The sequence below is a fragment of the Oculina patagonica genome, chromosome 4 (genome assembly GCF_052425735.1).
Source record: "Oculina patagonica isolate OP01 chromosome 4, crgOcupat, whole genome shotgun sequence".
Classification (NCBI taxonomy): Eukaryota; Metazoa; Cnidaria; class Anthozoa; order Scleractinia; family Oculinidae; genus Oculina; species Oculina patagonica.
In genome coordinates this window covers 40046725-40072195 of record NC_135761.1, presented here as the reverse complement: position 1 = coordinate 40072195, position 25471 = coordinate 40046725, and the positions used below count along the sequence as shown (strand labels likewise).

The 25471-nt window shown below is 37.7% G+C and overlaps 1 protein-coding gene across 1 annotated transcript; it reads right to left on the bottom strand.

The window, feature by feature from the left end:
* Positions 1–8056: 8056 nt before the first annotated feature.
* On the bottom strand, positions 8057–9502 carry LOC144647884 (adenosine receptor A1-like). Its single transcript, XM_078507573.1, has one exon. It carries the CDS (start codon positions 9500–9502, stop codon positions 8057–8059), a length of 1446 nt encoding a protein of 481 aa, XP_078363699.1.
* Between the last annotated feature and the right edge of the window lie 15969 nt (positions 9503–25471).

Here is a 25471-nt window from a genome sequence, read left to right as displayed (position 1 = left end):
GGCCAATCAAACTAAAGATGGAGGAATTGAAGGGCAATCTAGCAATTGAACGCAAAACTATAATTATCCATTAAAATGAGGACACGTTATTTCGCGATTGCCTTTATTCAGAAGCAAAATTAATGTAAGGGTATAAACCAAACCCTAGTTGGTTAATGAAGTTCATAGTTAAACACAATAATATTCTTCTAATTCCTGTTTTGAAACACTGGTGATAATTTATCGTAGGCGTGCGAAGAAACTTCGCTGCGCTTTTTTCGAGATTTTTTAAGGACGTTTGCGCCAATTGCTTATGCGCATCCGTACTGCGCACGCAAGTCATGTCGCAACGTCAATCCACGTCATGCATCGAGCGCGCGCGCTGTGGAAAGTTTCTATAAAACACATAAAGGGTGGGTAGCCGTTGCGGTTACCTTTTTAAATGAACGATTTTTGTTAACGATTATATCTGTCCTGATTTAAGAAAACGAGGCCCCAGGAACTGCCTGGGGCCAGCAACTCTCTTAGCCCTCCCCTCCCTTCCCCCTGTGGATTTCAGAGAGCCCAGGGGCACTGCTAGGAAGCCTTCCCATGCCCGGTCACAGCTGAGCTCTCAGAGGTCTCAAGGCTTCTGAGCCAGCCACCCAAAAACCAAAAGCCAGGAGCAGTCCTGACCACATTTCAAAGCAAAGTCTTTGCAGAAAACAAGCCAAAAACCTGACTTTAGCCACCCCTCCAGCCGGATTGCAATTAAACAGCTGACCCAGGGCTCCCCGGAGTCCACGTTTTGTCAAATCCAGACAGATACACGCTTTGCAAGAAAAAGAAAAAATCTATTGATTAAAAGTTTGATTTTTTTTGGTACAATGCGTTTAGCGTGTTTTGGCCATTACGCTTTTAGAACGAGGAATACACCTAATTGAAAAAAGATTGACCCTGTGAAAAGCTTAAACCATGAACGATAAGACCGAATGGCATTCTGGGAAGGCAGCATTGGTGCGCTGAGAAATATTCCATTTATTGGTAATCAAGATATTTTCTTCTTTTTGAGCCTTTAGAGCGTGATTAATGCAACCTGTCATATCAAAATGTTTATTCCGTCACAGATGGGGATGATTTTTTCAGATTTCCCAGTAAACATTTGGGTCGCATCGTTCATGGTTTATGCTTTTCACAGGTCAACGTTTCTTCAATCAGGTATATACTTTGTGTTTAGCGTGTTTTGTTGGCACACTTTTAGAACGAAGAATATACACACTGTGTTTAGCGTGTTTGGGTCATCACGCTTTTAGGACGAGGAATATACATTGTGTTTAGCGTGTTTCGGCCATCACGCTTTTAGTCGTACGACTTTAAGAACGAATAATATACACATTGCGTTTAGCGTGTTTGGGCCGTCACGCTTTTAGAACGAGGAATATACATTGTGTTTAGCGTGTTTCGTTGACGTTGCGTTTAGCGTGTTTCTCCAGTCGGCAATTATGTTGTCCACTCGTACGAGTCGAATATACACATCGCAGGGCCCTTGCTTAACAACACGATGGATAATTTCTAAGTGTCCTTAATGAAATGCATTTCTCCACTCGACAACTACGTTTTTTCAGTCGACAATTACGTTGTCCACTCGTACGACTCGTACGAGTCGACAACCCATCGCTTGGTCCTTGCTCCACAATATGATGGATAATTTCTAAATGTCCTTAATGAAATGCATTTCTCCACTCGACAACTACGTTTTTCCAGTCGACAATTACGTTGTCCACTCGTACGACTCGTACGAGTCGACAACCCATCGCAGGGCCCTTGCTCGACAATATGATGGACATTTTCTAAGTGTCCTTAATGAGATGCATTTCTCCACTCGACTGGTGACATTTACGACTCGTATCATGTCGTGTATATTGGACATGGATGATCGACAGAGTAATCAAATAATCATCTTTTATTTATTTCATACAACTTGGTGGATAACACTACTTTTTCAGTCTGGACACGTCACACTAAACGTTTTCATCAATCAATATTGATAATTTCGGATTATGTATTTAGTTGACTGAAAAAAATCATGGGTCTTTTCTTAATATACTGACATCGGTGAAACATCCTCAGCGAGTAGAAATCTGAATCTCAGGTCGATGGCGTCGTATTTCTATTATCTCTATATCTTGTTGACTGTTTTCTTGCTGACTTAAATGCAAAATCTCGAGAAAAGCACGGCGAAATTTCTTCACGCGCCAACAATAAATAGCGGGGTTCAGAAGAGAACTGAACATATTAAATGTTTGTACCCAGTTCCAAATAAGGCCTGACAGAACACGTGGTGGTATCTTGTTAGGTACAGCTGTCGTAAGAACAGCTGTAACGATGATTGGCACATACGTCATTGCTAACGTGGCCAGAATGATTGCTAGAGTGTTGGCTGCCTTTCTATCCTTCTCCATTCTTTTAGCTTCTTCGCGAGTTACTTGCTCTGTTCGTATTCGCCTTTTGTGACGTCGTGTTTCAGAAAAATTGTGACAGTTAGCATAAATAATAACAGCAATGCAGAAAAGGAAGAAGAGGACGATCACTACTCTCTTGAAGACTGATTTACTCGTAGGAAGAGTAATTTCACGGATAATTGATAGAAGTATTGTCATTGCCCAGGCCAACAAAACGCCAGTCATAATACGCCGTTTTGTCATAATATCAATGTATCTCAGAGAATATTTGATTGCGATATAGCGGTCTATGCTGATTAACACCAGGTGAGTTAATGAGGCGATACTGAGCACGAATAGTGCTACGTCGTTTAGTTTTTCCAAAGTACAAAATGGCCCAACACCACTGATTCGCTTCACTTCTAAAGCAATGGCTAGTGGATAAGCAACCAGCCCAGTCAACAAATCTGTCACCGCCAAACAAGCCAGAAGTATGTTGGAGCTTGTTTGCAGCCGGCGCCTTGTTGCTACGGCAAAAATGACCAGTGCATTAAACAGGATGGTGGGGACGACTGACAGGATATTGATGCATGTTACAGCGACTAGGTTTCTGTAGGTGTATTCTGTCAGATAGCTCTTTCGCCAAACCCAAACGGTAGAGTAAAAATAAGGGCAGTCCTCTTCTTGTGGAACAGAAGACGCGTTGAATGAAGGTGGAGAGACGGTTGTCATTTTGCAATGAAAAATTGACAAATTATTATGCGATAAAGAGAGATATGAGCAGCTGGTAAATACACGGACGGCTTTTTTGTGTTCTCGACGAGCCAAGAAATTGAAAACAGGGTATTTTAATCGTAGTTTCCTATTGGCTGCTTTAATGAAGACTTTCTTTTTGATTAACACGCGTTTTTCAGTGCTGTCTTCTATAGCTTTGCATAATTATATAGTAAAGCCACCCACAACGAGAAAGAACATTCTCATTGGTTACTTAGTTGTCTGCAAAACGGACCGCTAAGAAAAGTCAGTCACGAATTTATTTTGTATAATTACTTTTTTCAAAACATAGCACGAAAAAATACCTCCCTGTTTATAGTAGAAGTAGTTTTCTCTTCATGTCTAGCGGACAATTCCCATGACTAAAGTTCAGTGTAATGAAGATGACCCGATAATTTCAAGTATGATTATGACTTTGGCGTGCACATTTACTAACATGGGATCCAATAAATTATCCCCAATGTTTCAAAACAGGCATTAGAAATTTAATATTGTGTTTTATTGTGAATTTCATTAACCAGCTAGGGTTTGGTTTATACCCTTACATTAAGTATTGCTTTTTATTTCTTGGAATTGACCGACGTTAAATTGTCAAAGAAAAACATCCACGAAATGACTTGCGTTCTATTTTCATTGAATAAATATTGCTTCGGCTTCAATTGCAGGATTGGCTTTCAAACAAGCTAGGACGCTTGAATTAGTATTTTCGTGACGGTTTGCGGCCGGCCCCTTATTAAACAGAATAGTGGGGACGTCTGGCGACATTGATCGACTAAATTTGAGGACTTTGTCAGGTGGGCCTTTCGCCTAGTGGTAGCATTGAGATAAGGACATTCTTCGTTTTCTCAATCAGAGGACGGGTTGAATGAAGGTAGAGAGACGGTCGTGATTTTGCGAAATCGATCATAACAAAGTTATAAAGAAAGGAACAGCTGACGAATTTGTCTTGTTTCACATGGCAATATTGGTTTTATTTTCCCATTGGTTGCTTAAAAGAACAACTTTCTTTTGATAATCAAAACCAGATCCACGCTTTATTTGCAAATAACTTCTTAACCTCGGTATAAGTACATGGGAAAGTGTTTCGCGAGAAAACGACGATAATTCACTTCTGAAAAATACTGATACTTTTTTATTCGATTAGAAACAAAATGTACATGTAGATGTTCAAGTCAAGTCCACCACAGCAACAACCACATCCAAACCGATCTACATACAAAGCCCACCGACAAAAATCAATACCTTTCAAAACCTCATGCCACCCAAACCACACGAAAGAAGCTATTCTATTGAGCCTTTTCTTTGACAAACGAAGTGAAGAACTCGTCAGGCACCTGGTAAAACGCGGTTATAGTCGCTCTTCCCCTACAGAGAGATGTGAATCGCGTTCGCGTTATCCCATGCCACGCAACACTACGGCAACACTGCAGTCTTCATAAGGAAATCGACACACTCCAAAACTACGTACAAAGATGATTGTTGAAAATAAATCTTCGAAAAACAAAAGTATTATTTTTCAAAAGCTAGCTCGGATTACACCTACCTGGAAACAATATTTAACTCGAATGGGAGTTTCACCCCCCTCTAAAAAGAATTAAGTTGAAAAATCTAGACGTTCAGTGTTTGCATTCAAATGGTATATTGAATTCCACAAACCCTCTTTATCCAAATGTAATAATCTAAAAATTCAAAAGCTTCAGGCAAACAATGAAATTTGATGATCGCGAGATTTGACCTTATTTAGAAGAGTACTTTTTATTAGGGCAATGGGTGTATCGTCCCTTATTTACTCTGCTTGGAATGTCGACGTACCAAATGAAATTATAGGAAAAGTGCAGGGCCGTCTCTTTAAATTTTTATGGAAAAATAAAAGAGACAAGGCAAAAGGAACTAGTACCACTACCAGGACTACGAAAATGGAGGATTGCGAATGGTTGACATAGAGACAATGATAAAGACTCGTATGGATTTCCAGACTGCTCAAAAATGGCGACCCAAATTGGAAATCTCTACCTAATTACTATATTTCAGAAAATACGGCGGACTGGATTTTCGGTTGAATGTAACTATCGGATGGAGGAATTTTAAGACGTACCACGTTTTTACACGATATCCTATTGGCAATATATTACAATACAATACAATTTTATTGTCCATACGTGGGACGAGGTCTCCCTCAATGTCCGAGCCAGAGGCTCATGTATTAAAGGTAGGACTTAAAATTAAAATACACTAAAGTATTATTGGCAAAACTGACTTCAGCTTGTAAAGCTTTTAATAATAATAAAAAACTTTCTAAAACCTATCACGATTATACTGTCATGGGTGGATTGGATACGCTGTTATAACTTTTTGTTGCGGTCGTAAACAACCTTAACGGTGTAACACTCGGCCCTCGAAAATCCATGAATTATCACATGGTTGAGGTGGGTGATCACTATACTCTACACAATTCTTTTAGTCTCTTAGTTTATTTTGATTTCATCTACAGCCAGGATCTACAGCTATTAATGCTGATTTCTACAGCAATATCATTTGAAACAGTCACAGTCCAGTTTCAGTACAATAAAAAAAGTTTTAAATAACTCAAAATCGCTTTACAATTGTTTAAACATTCATGACACGATGCTGTTTAACAATAAGGAAACACAAATAGGAGGGAAACCCTTTTTGTTTCATGAATGGCTAAATAAAAGAATTAAGACGGACATGGATGTTTTAGACAGTGAGGAAAATGTTGTATCTTTTGCAGATTTTAAATCCAAATTTCATCTTAAAAAGACATCTTATCTCCATTTTTATCGAGTCAAGTGCTATTCTAGACCAAATTTTTGAAAGTGCAAGAGAGTTTATCAAATCTGTAGACATCAGTATATGTTTTGTGAGATATGAGTTTGAAGATATGAGGAATGAGGTCCTTTCAACAGGTCGACAATAACAGTTACTTAAACTTGACTAAAGTCCCCCCCGGATGGGACACTAGTTTATCGCAGGGTTACCCACCGGCATTTAATTCTTAAATTCGTTGAATTCCAACTTAACTTGGAAGTCTCATATATCTAGCTTAGCGATTAAAATCTCTACATCTATCGGTATAATTTTTAGATCTAGTTTTTATCTCTCAACTCCTTCTCTCCGCGTGTTATATAACGCAATGATACTTCCATACCTTAATTACTGTAATTTAGTCTGGGGTTCAACTTATAAAACTAAACTTCAAAGAATTGTAATTTTGCAAAAACGTGTGATTAGGATGGTGAACAAGTCCTACTATAAAGCCCATACCGAACCTATTTTCAAGAAGCTTAACTTGCTTAAATTTCAAGATATTCATTTAATGCTCTTGGGTCAGCTTATGTTCTCGTTTAAAAACGCTATTCTCCCTCAAAAATTTGAGAATATATTCACAATCAACAATCAAATCCATTGTTATAACACAAGGCATGCAAACTCCTTTCGTCTATACCATTATGTAGAACAAATATCCGACAATTCTCCGTATTCTTTCAAGGTCCTAAATTTTTTAATTCGCTTCCACCTGAAATTTCGGGCTCTTCATCACTGACATCTTTTAAAAGAAAACTTAAAGCATATATTATTGATAACTATTAACTCCGTCTTCTATTAAGTCTTGTCATTACTTCAGTACCTGAACCAGTCATCTGTTTTTCTTGTGAGGGAACCTAAGCTTACAAGCCCCGTGGTTTTTTATTTTTATAAGGTTCCCTCGCCATTTTGTTTCTAATCTTATATTATATTGTAGTCTTGTAAGTTAATTATTATCTTGTATATTGATTTTGTATTATCTATTTTTTCATAATTATATTTTTTGTTTGTGTGGCAAAATAAATAAATAAATAAATAAAAAAATTCGCCAATACTCGTTTATACAGGTGAAGAGAGTCAATATAAGAGAAAATTATCGTCCTTAAGAACACAACGCAGTGTCCCAGCTAGGGTTTGAACCCGGACCGTTCGACCCAGAGTACAGCGCACTAACCATTAGGCCACCGCGCTTCCCTTACACAAGCTAGTGCCTCTTTTAAGTGGACGTTTTTTTCTGGAGTCCGGTTACAGGAGATTCCTTTGTATTGGCTTTTTACGAGAAAAAAAATAATAATTACGAGCTGGTGATTTCGTCTTTTTGGGCTTGTTCCAGGCGCTCGGTTAATTTGAGAGCACCACGGCAACTTACGGCACTGACCAGCGAGCAAAACATAAAGTGCCCTGATAGCGAAGTTGGGAGAAAGGCGACCATTTTCCTATTGCTACTCGCTATTCCGTCTTCCCGAATACCCAGAACCGGCTAACTTTCTTTGGACATTAAAAGAAATCTACCCTTCTGTTTGCAAATTGTTATACCTATAAATATATTGAAAACAGCTCTTTTTTATATATAATTATCTTATGTCGCCAGGCAGCGTGTACAAGACCTACAGTTTTTAACTCTTTGTATCATCTGATAGACGCAATATACTTGACCGATACTTACATCCATGGCAAAAACTAACAATAAACTATGCAAACTTTTGTTCTTTGTTCATTGCGAAAGTGGGTTAATTGTGTCCTTTATAAACAGTAATGCATGTGTTTCATTTGTGAATATTTTCAACAAGAATATGAGGCACATATACTCGGTACATTTACATGGAGATAGCCTAAGCCTCTCGTTAGTGGGCACATGCTGTCGCCGTTCCAAAGAAGTTTCGCTTGCCTCACAGACAAAAACGAAACGTGAACAATTGAAAACAACTCGACGAATCTATTTCTGTGAACTATTTACACTCAAAACTTGGCGTAAATCCAGTAGCTAATGATGCTTCATTTGATCATTTTTACATGTATAGTTTGCACGCTATAAATATTAAATTAAATTATTATTATTATTCGTCTGCGAAAATGAAGGTTGCCGGTGCCGTTTTGGGTCTTTCATTTGGGTTTTGGGTGGCTTGGTGTCCGACTGTTCCTTGCCTACGACTGCTAAATTTTACAGAGGGAATAGAATGAGATTCCGACCTTGGTATCTTCCTGATTACACGAGGCCTGTTCAAATCTTTTGTACTTTCACAATTGTTTTTTCGCGCTTTACGCTGCATGCTGCTTTTGACATGGATTGTTGCACTTACTGTCATAATGGACGAGGGTTGCTGACTCTCTAAGCCATCAGAGGAGCTACTGCATGTATTGACTGTGCGGGCAGAAAAGGACCTTTTCAACCCCTTTTCACGTGGCCTTCTGGACATAGAATCTAAACCTTCGGGTGCATTGCAGGATGCCGATCTTGCTAATCGTCGAGTATGTTTGTCGGTGTTTTGCTTCTGTGTCGTGGTAGGCGGATCCTGTCGTCTGACAAATCGAGCGGCATCAACCGCTGGCTGATGTACCTGTGGTTTTCTCTGTTTTCCTAGCAGCTCTAGAAGACCATTCCTAAAACGGCGGTCTCTATACCAGTAAAGCAGAGGATTAAACAGAGAGTTTAATTGCGTCACCGTAGTTGTAAACCGGATAGCGGTCCACGTGTGAAAGACTGGAAAAAAGCTACCTAAGATTTGTAATCCAAATGATGGAATAAAGGAGAACATCAGCGCAGCGGTTAGCAGACCTGTCGTCTTGGCGACTTTAGATTGGAGTTTTGCTTCCACGATAACGGTGACTTGGCTGATTTCGTTTAGTTTTCGCTGACGTATTCCAAGGTACACTTTTCGATAAAAGAACAGAATAAATATTAAACAAGCTTCCCCAGTTAAAGCACACATAGTAAACCAGCTTTCCACGATCCTATGATCCACACCGACCAATTTAAAAATAAGGACTGGAATTGCTGCGAAAAGCGCGCAGAGCCAAGCAGCTATCGCGAGTTTTTTGGCACGGCCGTTTGTGACAATAATCTTATAGTCCATCCATTTTTGTATTGCCACGTACCTCTCCCAAGCGATGATAGTCAAGTGATAAAGTGTTGCAAAGAAAAGGAAAAACGCGACGAAAGTTGTCACCAAGTCTAACATACATTTATGCGCAAACGAAGCTCGAGATAATATTAATAAATCGACAATGGCAGATAGCGGCATAACTATAACGCCGACCAGAAGATCTGTAACGGCCATGCTAGACAACAGAATGTTTGAGGTTTTCTGCAGCTCTTTACGTTGCTTCATAACAAGGATTACTATTGCATTTAAAAGAATAGTAAGGGGTGAAGCAACGAGTGCCATGGCGATTAAAAGCCAGTGAAAAGTAGAGACATTTAAGTCCCATGACATTGGTGAGTGTGGGCAGTGAAACGTCGAATTGGAAGAATTGCTGGTTGATTCTGTGTTGTTTAAATCCATTCTAGAATAGCATAAAGGACGAAAATGTTTCGCAGGAAACAGAAGTGGTCTGTGGTGGCTGTCAAATTGTCACCTGCTTGTCACTGGGTTCCAATGTTGCTAAGGAGGCTGTCCTGTTCCTCTAATCCTATCGGTAAAAAAGATGCATAATAACCTTTATCTAAAGTATTTTTTCAGATTCCTTTTGCTGAATTCCGAGCAGTTTTCTCAACTTGAAAATAAACTCAAACAATAACAAGGCAATTGGAATGTCAAGAGTACGATTCAAGAAAAAACGAATGAGTAGAACATGTAAACAGGTATACTCGAGGACAGCATGCAAGTAGCCAGGAACAAAATTAACGACTGCAAATAAAAGACTATACATACTAACATGACTCTCGCTTGATATTTAAAAAAATAAAATACAGCAACCAGCTAGCGACCGTGCTTACAAGAAAAAATCGTCCAGCTATTTTTTCTCCACTTCTATGCCGCGTCATATAGCCTCGTGTAGTTCCATGGTATTCAATGGTTATTCTTCAGTTATTGGTTTTCCTTGACTGGAAATCTTTGTGAAAATGACAGTTTGCGCTAACCGGAATGTAAGGACTAGCTCGAAACGTAGTCCACAATTTGTGATTGGATTTTACGGAAAATCACAGTCTAATTGAGGAATTTTTGGCTGAATGGCAAGCACATCCTAATCTTACCTTCTTGGTTCGCTCTTAAGAAAATGGAAACCATGGCTCGGTCGACTTACCTATGTCAGATATGCCGCCGAAGTGCGTCGAAAAGGTACGATTAGGTATTAATATAAATCACAAATTAAAAAAGTGGAACAATAGTGCAGAATATATTCAGCTATGTCCGCAACGAAATTTCGAGTAAATTATTACTAACATGTTTCTATTTTTTGTACTTTGAAATTTCTGGACAAAACCCTTGATCTTAAGCGAAAAATTGGAAAACGGTTGGTTTCTTTCTGGAAAAGATTCAGATTGTTATTATTTCACACTATTTACAAAATCAAACACTAGTACACACTATTTATAGGTAAAGATCTTGGGCCACTGTCGATCGTATAATGGTAACTTTCGGACTGTTGATAGACCTCCGGGATGTACAAATAACAAACTTTACGGTTATAGTGGACATCTATAGTTTTTTTTTTGGTTCGTGCCATTCGTGAGAAATTTTCGTTTTTGCGACCGTACTTACAAGAAAAAATCGTCCAGCTATTTTTTCTTCACTTCAATGCCGCGTCATATAGCCTCGTGTAATTCCATGGTATTCAATGGTTATTCTTCAGTTATTGGTTTTCCTTGACTGGAAATCTTTTTTACAAATAACAAACTTTACGGTTATAGTGGACATCTATAGGTTTTTTTTTGGTTCGTGCCATTCGTGAGAAATTTTCGTTTTTGTTTACGCATTACAGGCATTAAAATTATTTTATCGCACCTGTCAATTATAAATTGACTTCCCTTTAGCAAATAGTGACTACAAAAGCTACGTCACGGGGATTTGCAGATTTTTTATCTTAACTGCTTTGAAACTTGTTGAAAACGATATATTTGAAGATCTAAAGGGAGCTATAACAGTAAATCGCAGATAGAAATCATCTGCAGCTAAAAATATCGATTTTCTTTTGAAGACGCACGAAAACAGTTTAAAAGGTTTAGGCTCAATTTTTCAAGTTGTTATTCATTTCCATTCTAGTGATCTGAAGCTCTTTTGATTAAAATGGATAATTTACTTGAGTTTTCCACGACACAAATTTAAATATCAATTTCGGCTGCTCGAAAATCTGTTTAAATCCGTCACAAAGCCCGTAAACTCGTTACTGAAAAATAAACAATATTTATTAATATGTATCGAATAAACTAGACCTAATCGTAGTTCATTTGGCATTTTAGTCCAATTTCAGTTTCGTCGAATGTAAATTCGTCTTGGAAAAATCGCTTCGATTGTCATAAATCACGCCCTTTCCACCTAAACTTTTTTCCATCTGAAAAAGGCATTCTTACAATGCTTTTCAGCTTTATTTTTTAGGCTAATTAAAGTCGTGTCACTTGAAACTGTCTTCAGCAGATATCGTTTTTTACGCCAAAATAAAACTTCGGCCGCGTATTTGTCATATTCACAAAAAACGTTTTTACGTCTTGATGAAAGGCAAATGTTCGTACATCGTGCATGTAAAAACACTTACATGCCAGCCTATGTGCAGCGATATCCATGAACTGTCCTTAAAAAATGTATTTTTTTGCTGATGAGAGTAGGTAACTGTACAAAACTATTATATCCCCATTTGTACAAAGTGCCTTTTCGAACATAAAACGCGTTTTATTTTGTTGTAACGAAACATCTTTCTTTTTCGTCGAACAATTTACAAAAGAAAAAGCGACACATTTCCTTATTGCTAAGTTTATTTTTTCGACTCACCTATTAGCGACCATTAGCACTTGGTGAACAGGTTTGTACAGTTTCGTGTTGGTAGTCTTCGTTACAGAAACGTTCTTCTGCCAACTGCTGTTTCATCAGTCGTTTTATTTTAGGGAAAAAACAAATTAGAATTCCTAATCCCAAGATGAGTAATCCAACATCGGTGAGATAAAAGCCATTCAAATATTATTCTCATTGGGTTCAACATGCATACAAACACAAAAGAGAGTTGTACCCACTTCACAACGGTCATTTTTTTATTTCTCCCTTTCGGTATATCTAAAGCAAAGAAGGCGAAAGGTGGATCTGCCCCGCAGAAAACGCGTTCAGGCATGATCCTGGATCGTTCATAGCGCATGACATCATTCGAAGTGAAAAGAAAGTCTGAAAAAACAGGCTTGCTGAGACTCGAGCCCTGACCACTGTGATACCGGTGCAGCACTCAGCAAATTGAGCTAACAAGCCAACTGGGAGCTGGTCGTTAAATTGTTTCGTAATATACCCGGGGAAGATGAAGATGAAATGATGACTATTTTAAATCAATTTCGATACGTTTCTTGATAATGTTTTGAGCGAGGTATAGCGACTGCAACTTGGACGGGAAGAAACCTTGAAAAACGTTATTCAGTAGTATAAATTGTGGCAGTTAACTACTGCCTCTCTGTAGTATAACATGCACAGACCTTCTAATTTATGTGAGCAAGTTGTCGTAACGCACTCTTGGTCGGGTGCAAGCTTTGCATGTACTGTAGCAAGGATGTAATTATGGTGGCTGTCAGCTACTGCTGTGCTCTAGCTTGCCGCGAACCTTGATTTTCATAAAAAACCTGTGTCAGGTAGCTCTTAAAACTTACAACTATTGCGGAGTATTGGGTAGCAACTGCCTCCAAGTATTAGGAGAGATATAGAATTGTACTTTTTTGTGGCCCGTTTATTGCTGGGATATGTGGTCATAAATAATGTGAAAATAAAATAAAATAAAATACAGATTGTACCGCAAAGAATGCTAAAGAGATGTCTGGATCCTCAAATAGAATCAAACTATAAAACTATAAAATTCCTAGCGCTAGCACGCGTTTTCCGGGAGAACGTGACATGGAAAATGAAAGATACTTTAATCGTCTACAACTACCCTGATCCCGCCATTTTGGATTCTAAAAATTTTCAGAAATCTCTAAATTTGAATTAGAATGAGAATAACAATGTAAATAAAGGAAGTTTCATTTCAAAGACGGGAATTGTGTTTACATGGAATATCAGCAGGTTAAAAGCAGAAATTTTAATTTTAAATTCAATTTTCCTGAGTAACTTTACACGTCATAAAATTACTTTTTTCAATTTTAGTGCGACCGAACGGCCCCAGAGGTCCCATTCCATAGGAAGCTGTTCGGCTTCTCTAGGACGTTTGTTGAAATGAAACAGTTCTAATGGCACTTATAAATTTCTAAATGGTGTAGCGCGAATATGGTTTGAAAAATGACGTGGGAGAACTTTGAAGTCAAGTTTTTTTTCTGCTTTAATAACCGACCCAAGAATGTTCGTATGCTAGCCTTGCGCGCGGGGCATTTTTGCATGCGTTAGTTTGAAATTTGTTATACTTCTCTGAATTTATCGTCTCCGTAATACCCCTTGTTTTACAGAAATCCTGGGACGCCAGTCGGAACGCCGACTTACACGACGGCAACCCGTGCACCCTCGAGTTTTAGCCCCACACGTGGAGATAGCCTGGGACGAGTACTGTCACGAAATACCATCATGCCTGGTTACTCAGTGTCACCTCAACTGCAGACAGCAATGGCGGCCATGTTTTCCATACAGATATATAACATCTATTCTTTCTAGAGGACTTCAGGTAAGCTCGTTTATTTCTTTGTCATATAGTTTTTTCATATAAGGTAGTTAAGCGTGAGACTGTACATTTTTACACGACTGTCTTGCTTATCAACCGTCGAGGTAAGCTCGAGACTTTGTACCTAAATTATCGAGTTGGCAGCGTCCGAGTTCCACCCACTTTTAACCACTTCTTTTTGGTTTGCATCTACCGTTTTGGGTGCCAGACTGTTGTGTGCGAGGTCTAGAGTTTGAGCTCTAACCGAGTCAGCAACCAGGGTTTTAAAAATAACTGAAGAGAATTTGCTTTTGTTGCTATGACATGAGCAACCATTACCCTCCAAATATCCAAAATGGCGGTGTACAGAAAATTTGAAGGCCATTATCATTTCCACTTTTGTTTTTGTTGAATTGTACAATTGGAAGTATAGGCATCATTTTAAAGAATTACACATTGTTTATACATTTTTAGCTTACAAAAGGTTAGTTTAGAACTGCAACATAAAAGTCTTCAGTTAACCATGATGATATAGGCGATATACGAAAATGATACTGCATTCTACAGTAAAAGTCATTATCGAGTAAATATAGATTACTTCATAGAAAGTGTGAAGCACTTTCTATGCTGTAATTTGTTTTTAATATATATAACAAGAATTCAACCATTGTAAACTTGATGTGATTTTTCTCGTAAGTAAATTCATAACCTTTGACATCTTACAGTTTGACCATAGAGGGAGGAAAAACAAAGCAAATCATTTTTAACCAAATTCGAAAAATTACTGCCAACAAAATCTCCTGACAAAACTTTATTGGCGTTACTTTTTGAAAGCAAAACTTTTGGTATTGCATAGAGTAAGCGTAAACACGCAGGCGAATTTTAAACAAAATTGCGACAACACAAGGAGTCGGTTAATTAAGCAATAATTGCGACGTAAATCCACATTCAGAAATACCATCTACTTTACCATGGTGTTCCCAAGAGTGCTTGAATATTCTTAGAAAGTCTGTGGATGCATTGCAAGTTTGAAAGAAATTCTTGTCCGCTGGCTTCGCTTTTATTTATTGACACTTCGCTTTTCTTCGCTCCGCCTTTGAAGAATGATTTTTATCTTTATCATTTTATTGCTGTATCCTTTCCGTTTTGCTTAGTGAGTTCCTGTTTGCTTGCCTTTCCATAAAATTCTCCAAAGAGTAAGGTTTAATTTTTTAAGGAACAAATCGTGTAGCCATGTTTTCCAAGCATAAACTGCCGTCGGAGCAAACTTGCCGCTCGCTGTTCAACCTTGTTGGAAACCATTTGAGTTCGCGTGCTCTGATTAGTTGGGTGGTTCCACTCTAGATGCTGATTGGTTATATTTTTCACATGTGAAGAAAGCTGTACGCGAAGCTGATTGGACGTATTGCTTTTCTCACATGTGAAATATAGCAAATATAGAAATCTATTTGCAAAGTTTACCGGTATTACCAAAAATTCTCGCTACATATGTAATAAAAAAGTGTATGTTAGATTAACCCCAAAATAACAATATTCTCGGTTATTTTATGGCCATATTGTTATATCAGGAATTTTGATATAACAATATCAGTCTACTGCTCCCTTGGCACATTGTTATATTAGGGTTCCACTGTACTTATTTTAGTCTTTTTGAGGGTCTCCAATGGGGTTTTGAGATCCTACCATCCTAGTTCAACTTTTGCCTAAATCCCGTCATCCTGAAGGTTTTTATCAGCTTATTCAAATCCCAACCATTTATTCAACCACAAAAAGCCAATGGTTGTATATTCCCTCCCAGCAGCTGGTGTTAAAGACTTGGGTTACCCACAGTAAGCTTATTTGAGCTATTTTTTTCTTTCGTTATACTGACACTAGAAAATGTCAGGAAACTTATGTTAGTTACAAAAAACTCTTTGTATGGCTTTTTATGATATTCAATACAACAGTGTTAACCTAATACTTTCTCTCTCTTTCAGACATTTGCAGAATTTAGATTACCGGTACCATAAATATTCAACTGCTTGACAGTTCTGAAGAAAATGCAAAATTGGCTGTTGAGGAACAAACAAAACAAACTCCATCGATTGAAATGAGTAAAAAAGATAAGGTAATCAAACTTGTTCACATGTTTGAAAATGTTGACAAGAGATAACACACTGTGAAGAGGTAAAATTTGTTAAAACACACTCTCTGCTCTATTACTAATTTCTAATCTGATCTTAAAGGATCACCCTCGACTAGTAGTATTTCCATTTTTATGAGTAGATGCTTCTTTGTGCCTTCTTTTAACTGAGCGTCTCCTTTTAGATTGTTTCACAATCCATGTTTACTGGGATATCTCTTCACCTTTGTGACAACGTGACAAGTGCTAGGATTTCCTGGTAATGATTGTTTCCGGTACCATGTCGATACTGTGTTCATAAAAACATGGAATGGAACAATGGTCTCCCTCATTGTTCAAAATTAATAATAATACTAATACTTTATTCAAACACACAAATGGTATTACACAAATTGTATCTGAAAAGGCGGACCATGAGGTCATCCCTATTTAGGTCCCCTAAATTATTACATGTAAGATATAATTGCTTAATATTAGCAACAAAGCAGCTTCCTAACATCCTGACAAACAAAAAATCTGAAGAGTTTGATAATATTGAAGCTGTTTTTCTCTTAAACAACATAAACAAAAACACACCACTTCTTTTGCAAGCGATTTTTAACCACCAAGCATTCCAGCTGTCTTTTGATGATCAGGAGAACTTTGCCATGGAATCAGTCACACAATACCTTCATGTTAAGAAAATAATTTAATTGATCCTGTTTTGCTTTTACCATGAGAATTAGAAGCCAAAACATAGCAACAAAGTTTTTTCCTAGCTAAAAAAACATCCAAACATAACCCCATTTGAAAATTGTTCTATAATGCATTGCGAACCATTGAAGGAATGTACACATGCATGCTGATGGATTGTTTCTCTGTTGATGCCTAACTAAAGAAAAGCCAACATTCTAGTTGCCAAAAAATATTTTAGCAAAAATATGATCCTGCTGTTGGCATGAAGTTTACAACTTTTTACAGGAATCCATTTTTTTTCACCAGGTCGTCTGCCGGGCAAGTAACATAATTGACTTACTTTCCCTGGCAAAATTCAACTTGCCTGTTGAAGTGAAGAAATGCGAATGTACAAAAAGTAGATGGAAAGTTTACCTTTTTTTATTTTCATGCGTACATAACTGTGGCGGCCGCCTTTCTAGGTAGAATGGGGCCAAGAAACATATGTACCATCCAGACGTCTAAACAGTTCTACTCTGGTTTAATTTTCCACGGCGTTTACAGTTTTACAGCTTGAATGTTGAAGTAAGGCATGACAGGATTTCCTTACCACACTTTCCGGATAAGATTGGCAAAGACTGTGGAGGATAGTAGATGCGTCAAACAACAAAACATAGGCTAAACAAAATATCCTTACGTTGCGAAAACGTTCTTAATTGCACAAGGCGCTTTTTACTGCAAAGTTCCCTATTAGAGGCCGGCAGGGGATGACGGGCATGACGCAACACCACGACTAAGAAGGCGTTACACTAACTGCATTGAAATGTACACAAGTATTTGTTGATTAAACTTTTTACTTGTCTTTCCTCAACATCGCTGTTGAAATCACTTGCATTGTCAACTGCATTGTCATAGCCATCTCAATCAGAGGCAGTATCAACCTATTCCCTGTCTTCATTCTCTTACGCTCCTACATTCTCCTCAGCTTCCTCACAGCTATCACCTTGGCTAAGTGGCTCTACAGGCCCTGCTTCAATGCCATCATCTTTGCTGGCTGACTCCACTTCCACAGCCTCTGCACCACTGACATCCCCATCAGCCAACTCTTCAGCTGTCTGTTCAGTGACAACAGGCACTGCTTCTTGCACACCGTTTCTCTAGTATCTGAGCAACATAATTACACTACTCAAAGTGCATCCTTACAACTTTTAAAGCCTGGTTTCTGCAGAATAAATATAAGGAAATTTTGCCCTACTGTTATTGGATGTTATTTTATGAACGGTCTTCATTTATCTATACATAACTTGCCAACTAGAAAACCTGTGGCCTTACCTCCAGGCGTATCAGTTTCCTTGAAATAGGGCCTTCTGGCTTTACTTCTAGACGTATTCCACAGTTGAATTGCTTCAGCAGTGTCAAACTCTGGTAGAGGGGCACTCAGTAGTTTGATTGACATCAGATCTTAATTAAAATATTAAAATCATTTATATTTAAAATGGGTATCCAAAATATAGCTACCCATGGTATTTGAAGTGCTTGGACTTGTTATTAAAACATTGTTCAACTAAGCTTATAACTTTACCTTAAAGCAACTCTTTGTTAATAATCAATTTTTTAGTTTGGTATTCCTACAAAAAGGGCTAGTTGTGAATTCTGAGTGAAACATGCTATACAATTTGGAATAATTTGCAAAAGCGCCCCAATGGGTTGGCCTAATTACTTACTCTGCTTTACTACACCTTTCGATAGACACATCTATGCCTTGCATCTATGCTTTACTGAACCAGTTTAATGAGCATTAAATTGGACGATGTTCGATAAGCAGTCTAAGAACTTGTCTTGCTTATCAGAAGAACACCAAAATAATTAATGAGTGGTAAATATAATTAATTACTAACCAAAAGTTCCAAGTTCATAAAGGCAAACAGTGGGTTTGTAAAACATTCACGGAAAGATCTCGCAGACATCAAAACAAAAATTTACTGCAGATGTAAAATAATTGTCACCTTTTGACTCTTCAACGTCTAATTTGCATATTTTACAAACGTTTTAAGCTTAAATATCACAAATTCTAAAACAGATATTTGAAAAAGGAAAATGGAATTTTTTTATCTTTTGTGCAATTCTCTGTGATGAGCCTAAAAATATGGAAATAAAAGCCTTAAGAATCAATGGGGTGGGCTTCATCAATAACAAAAACATTAATGATATTACTTGAGGAAAGGTTTTGCATTGAAGCAAAATTTCTTAAACATGTCTCTATAAACACGGTTTATAGATACATTTAATAATTGAAAATAAAATCTCCCTATAGCATTTTCAGATTCACAAGTTGCAACCATAGTAACTTCAATGCCATCAGCACTTTTTTCTTCACTGTCAGGAATCGAGTGCATTGTACATGTCTAGTTCAATTACCTCAGGTTCACTATCACGAGATTGAGAAGAACAAGTGGTAGTTGATACTGGAACTGCAGAACTGTCATGTAATGGCTTTGCATTGCTTCTCTTGCAGTTGGTGCATTTCCAAACGGTCTTGCTGTTGTTCGGCATTGTCTTGTAACAAGGTCATGCCAAGTGAAAAACATTTTCACTCTGACAATCCTCACTGTGACACTCAAGTTATTCGTTAAGTAATTGAGCCACTGCTAAGGAAATACAAATCAAAACAATCAAAACAATCTGTCATTGAATTTGAAATTAGATAAGCAGGAATCATTTTTAGGGATACAGACCTGCTGTTTTAAAAATTAGATAACAACAATTACTTTACTCATATAATGAATATATTCTTTAACCAAACATAATGTAACTCATTACTTCAAACAATGTCAATGTTCCTAGAAAGAATTTATTAAAACAACATAAGGAGTATGATTTTCTGCCAAAAAGGAGTCTCAAAACTCATCGTCACTTCCATAATCACTTTCAAATGCTGAGTCATAACCATTATCAGGCTCAGGCTCTGCAGGAGCCGCTTCATTCTCCTGGGCGCTTTCATCTGGAGTAGCTTCAGCTCCGTCCTCATCATGTTCTCCATCGTCACCTTCATTTAACTCTTCATGGTCATTCAGAGTTTCTGCATTTGACACTTGGAGCTTGGACGATTCCAAATTCACTTTGGGCTGAGATATAGTTGCTCTTTTCAACTTTTTCCTTCGCTTCTGTTTTAGCCAGTTATCTACTTTGTGATGATAAGACATGTGAAAAAGTCTAAATTTAGTAGAAGATGGGTCTTTTTATACTGGTTAATTACTGATAGCCACACAATTTAAAATAATTGAACAATGTAAATAAATAATACTAATGCAAGAAACGTTTAAGGATAACAAAATATATATCTTGTAAAGAATTGCTATTAAAATATAGCATACATAAGCAAATTGATTTGAAAGAAGTGTTGCTCAAAATTCACTCTTGTGCAGTGGACATGAAGACATTGCGGAGATGATTTTTGCACTGTGCTTGCAAATGTGGGGAAAAAAAAGATCTCATCATACTGAGATTCTGGTGAGCAGCCGTTACCAATGAAAAAGGCAATAGATGAAATTTAGTTGTCTCCTGTGGGTTTTTTCCAAAAGAGATGTTGAAAGTGGGAAGGTCAGGCTCTGATTGGCTAGAAGATGTGTCCATTTATAAAGTTAAATAGTTGCAAGCATTCATTAGTAATCTGTCATGTTTCAAAATCTAAAAGCTGACGTAATCGACACATAAATATTACATCTTTGTATGCAGTAATTGCAAACACATTTCATTTTAATGCTTTCAACCTTAACAGGAGAACAATACTCTCAGAAACCGAAACGTTTAAAAGTTTAAAAACGTTATCCAAAGTGGAAAACTATTTAATACGTGCAGACATGGGTCAAAACTACAGATTTCTAAAAACGGAAAGTGGTTGCATTGTGCCCTGCACAGAAAAATTCTGGTAATGTAAGTTGAACTTTAGCAAACAATAAAATTGTCAACAACAGCAGCATGAGTTGTTGCAAAATAATTAAAAAAACAGCAATACCTAGCCTGATAATACAAAACCTAATCGTGCTTAAAACAAAGTTCACATACATGCAAACTAAAAAAAATGAATGAAGACGCCTATTGCGTCTAAAAGAAATAAAATATGCAGCAAAAGATAAAAAAGACGTTCCTTTTTTTCATCATAGTGGTAAGGGATGGGTCATTTTAGTTTAGGTGTTTGCTGTACAAGTGGCCAAAGAGGATCGACAAGCTCGGATTGTAGGTGGCCGAGCTGTCCACAATGGTTAACTACGTACTCGTAAACGCGTTTCCGCGTTCTCCCCTCTTCTTGTTAGCAGTAAACACTTCACCGACATTCACCTCAAAACGGCAAAGATGATAGCCTTTGACAACGCATCATATATTCAGTAGAGCCTCTTCCTGGACTTCTTGTGTAGACATAATGAAATGGAAAGGCAATGACGGGCAAGTGGGTAATTCGAGTACATGTGCAGCGGTGTTTGTTCTTTGCATTGAGAAGACTGGGCCAAAATTTTTTACCAATTTCCTGACCAGAGCTTCCTAAAAATGGCGGATGATCGGACATGTAGCGTGTATGACGTCTTTTTCGAGTTTAACGTGCCAATCGATAGCAATTGGTCAACGGTTTTTGTGTGATTATCGATTGATCATCGATTGACCCATACCAATCGATACCAATTAACTAATTTTATCGATTGATATTGATTGGTTTTCCGATCATCGATTTTCATTGATTGGATATCCCCAACATTAACATTAATGAGGCTAGTAGGTCAATGCAATATTACCAAAAACAATAACGAGCCAAACATTAGTAGTAAGGTATAACCGCTGACACCTTTAATAAAAACTTTTCGGACACCTTTTATAAGGACAGTTCACTTTGCCCCAAAGAGAAAACAAGGGTTAGTTAGAACACCTGGAATGTTAGAGTTTTTGTTACCGCCAAATCTCCATTAATTATTTGATAAATTACCTGCATACTTCTTCATCAACTGCAGAAGAAACCATCTGTCAGAACATTTACCATGCATGGACAATAGCAAATAAGTATTAGTACCATTTCAAAAAAATTGCAAAACTTCGTGTGAGGAAGTGAACAGCTAAGTATCTAGTTAGTGGATAAATGGGGATTTTTTTATGGAAGGTAACGTAATCATTTCAATAGCAAAATAACGTGTCTCTAAAACGTACGTTGCCTGGTTATTACCTACTTAGAAACTCCTATCAGTATTGTTAAAAAATCTACATGTACAATGGGCAATTTACATAGTTGCGTAGCTGAAAGGTCTATTCAATAACTTGAAGTAAGCGATATATTTTACACCAAACGTGTCTCATTCAATTTGCTCAGGAGCAAATTCAGCTGTCCTTCAGTTTCCTTCTGGAAATCAATGGCTTTCCTCAAATGGTCACATAGACACTCGCTTGCAGAATGCATATTTATAAAAAAAGGATATATAAAAACCATATAAGAGGAATTTAGACTAACTAACATCTCATACCAATGGCTAAAATTGATTTCTTTGCATAGTGCATAAGTAAGTCTGTTAATGCATCTACTCTGTTGGCGGGTGTCTTCTCCTTGGTTATTTTGCAGTTGGTCTCAAATAACACCACAAATGTTCCATGACTTCACCATCATTCAAACCAAAACCTTCAAGTCTTCTTCCACAATAGTTTACCTGTCATTTTATAAAAAACATAACTGTAATCTTGGACCTTCTTGACGTTAAGATCATTGACTGATATATCGTCCAGGTCATACGGGGCTGAGGCCATTCACTTTCAGGAAGCCACAGGAAATACCTTTATAAAGGTCTTAATGTTTTCATTTTTAACGTATTGACCCCATTGACCATCAGATTGGTACCGAATGATGCAAGTCTTGTCAAAAGGTCAATACCTAACAGAAAGACCCACACTCCATCCCCAGGTAGACAACGCTTAGTCAATTTCTTGAACTGAGCCATCTTCCAACTGAGGGTAAGTGGGAAACTACTGGCAGATACTAGCATCAATGAGGCTGTATATTTATTGAAAATAATAATGCATAACCAGCAGCATCACGGATGTCACCATTTAGTCACCCCCACCAGTAGCACAATGGTTTTTGTTACAATTTTGAAATTGGATGCTTTTCCCCAAGCAGAATGCACCATTATTTCTTCTACTGTAAACAACCTGTGCTTAGGGCTTGAAATGAACTTTTTTCTTAGGGAGTCAACTGGCGACTAACCTAAGAATTTTGGTCCCCAGATGAAAAGGTTTTGGTGGCCAAAGGCACAAATACATCTATTAAAGGAGAGACTCACAAAAACCGTGTAGCAGTAACAGAGTCCTTCATCTCAATGAGTGTGTTTATCAACGTTCTTGCAAAGGCTTTGGATTTCTTTCTCTTATCGTTGAAACTATGCTGGTATCCTGTTAAGTTTTGTGTATAAGACATACGAGGGCCTTCTTTCTATATCTAGATTCAACTAAGTGTGCAATTAAAGCATCTGTTCTTTGCCAAAACGGAACAAAAATGCAATGACAATTTATGTGCTAGTGTGAGGCCCTCACACTTTTTTATTGAACAATCCAGTCCCCGACGTAAGTCGGCGGCCACAATAAAAAATATTGAGATAATTGTTCGCCAATAGAAACACTTTTGTTCTTTTTGTACTGTTTAAAATACGGCATTTAACTACACCACCAACAACAAGATTTATGAGGCATGCCATCTTCAAGTCTGTCTTACACAGGTTCAGTATTGTACAAACTCCTCACCTGAAATTCGAATTAAATATTCCAACAAAGACGGGGAGACTGACATGTTAGCTGCTTTTGATTTGGTTTTGCACTGAAATTGCCCTTTCCCACTGCGTGGCACAAATTGGTAGTACAAGGAGGATTTCAAGAAGATGGAGAACATATTTGAAGTATTCTTTTAGGCCATCTTGATAAGGAGGGTCTCCAACAAACTTGCATAGTCCTTGTCTCTTAAGCTACAATGGGCGTCAAAAGTCCTTAAGACAGTTGGATGAAATTGATGCTAATTAAAATTCCCGTTTTTTCACCTTTAATCTGCTGCCCCTTCTGAACCACTCCCCTCCCCCCTTTTCAATGTTGTACTCAAACGAGGCAAGTCTTGCAGATAGCAAATACAACATTGTTTCGGGGGGAGGGGGTAATATTGAAGGGGTGAGGGGTAAAATTTTTTCCAAGGTACTCAAAAAGTGCGGACTGTCTCAACACTTTTGGCGCCCATTGTAGTATTGACGAGAACCTTAAGAGAGAACCGCTCTTCGGCAATCGAAAAACATCACATCCAGCCTTCTGCAATAATGGTTGAAACTAGCTGATAAGGCGTTCAATATTCTCGTTGCCAAAGTCGATCAGGTCCTTTGTGCTCATTGGCCAAGCATCAACATTGCTATCGAGCGAGCCTCTCAGTGTAATGCCTTGAAATTGAAGCTCATCCTTGACCCCAGAATGCTGAAGCATATTCATAAACCGTGCCAAATGCTCATTTGTTACACGAAGAAGTGACACTGGTACCTGAAGGATGCAATCATTGTGTTGTACGGTTTTTCCTCTTTTTGCACTCCCTGCAGGATGGGCAATTTTAGGACCGCCTTTTGCTTCGCAAGCAATGCATCATTTTTTTGACTCGATGTCAAAAAAGATAAACTATGGATAGTTTTAAAACAGTACTCTTTAAGAAAAAATAAGAAAAACTTGTATAAAATACATGTAATGTATAGCTATAGAATAATTAATCGTAGACCGCCTCTATACCTGAGTTGCAGTCAATATAAAAGCAAGTGTATAGTTAATTGATTTGCAATTAGGCTATTCATGATTCAGCTCAAATCACACAAAATTTAAGACACTTAAACGGGATTTTTATATAGTACCCCTAGTGGCTAATCCGTGCTTCAAGTTAATTTAAACTTCAATACCTAAAGTCCTCAAAAGACATGAAACAAGAAAGGGTGTTTTTTTTTATTCTTAAATCTTAGTTTATGTACATCTGTTTTAGTGCAGAGGTGAAAACAACTATTTGTATTTTGCTAACTGGTAAATTGCTAAAGTCTTGTCTGTCCAGGTCAAACAGGGTTGGAATTAAGGAAAAACAGATTGACGGGTGATTTTTGTGCACTTTAATATATATATTTTTAAAATTTAATTATTATTATTATCTTTCTTTTCATTTTTGGCTGGTGAATTTGATCGGTAATTACCAATCCCGGGCTGTTTTTCCAACCCTGTCAAATGATCTGTTTCGTTACCCTTTCACCAAAATTCCTTCCATTCTTGTTAAAGGGACACTGCCACAAATTTCACTTCAAAAATTAGCCTATGTTGGAGCACGACGTCACAAAAACTCTTAATAAAATCTATCTGCGCAACACTGCCCAAAAGCTTGTTCCGATGTCCTGCAGGTTTGCAATGATCTGTGTATGCGGTAAGGCTTACTTTCAAGTTTTGTCCTAGTGCCCAAAGAAAACAACTAAAAGCACTTGATGTCTCTATCCCATGAATACAATTTGATACCTTCGCCTTGATGTTCTACAATGTAGGTGCATTTTGTGTACATCTGGGAGTACAGGCTTTGCACATTTTAGTACTTTTTACAAAGAACGCAAAAAATGAATAAAAATCATGTGATAGTGTCCCTTTAAGAATGTTTTATTTTACACGTACACTAACACTGAAAAGTACTTATGGATAAGAGCTAGAGTCGTCAAAAGCAGGACAAAAGGCATCATTATGCTAGTGCAAAGGCATCATCAGGAGCAAGGCAGCTTGCGATGATGCCTGACTGGCGTCTTTGCACTAACATATTGGTGCCTTTGGCACTCCTCCTGCAAGTGGCTTTATAGTCCAGGCTGTTCATAACCTGCGTCAGTGCAGGACTTCGCCAAGGAAGTGTGCTGACAGAAAACACCTTTTT

Bases quoted from the DNA above. Each gene is read 5' to 3' on its own strand.
- LOC144647884 (XM_078507573.1), bottom strand. From the start codon at position 9,502: ATGGATTTAAACAACACAGAATCAACCAGCAATTCTTCCAATTCGACG.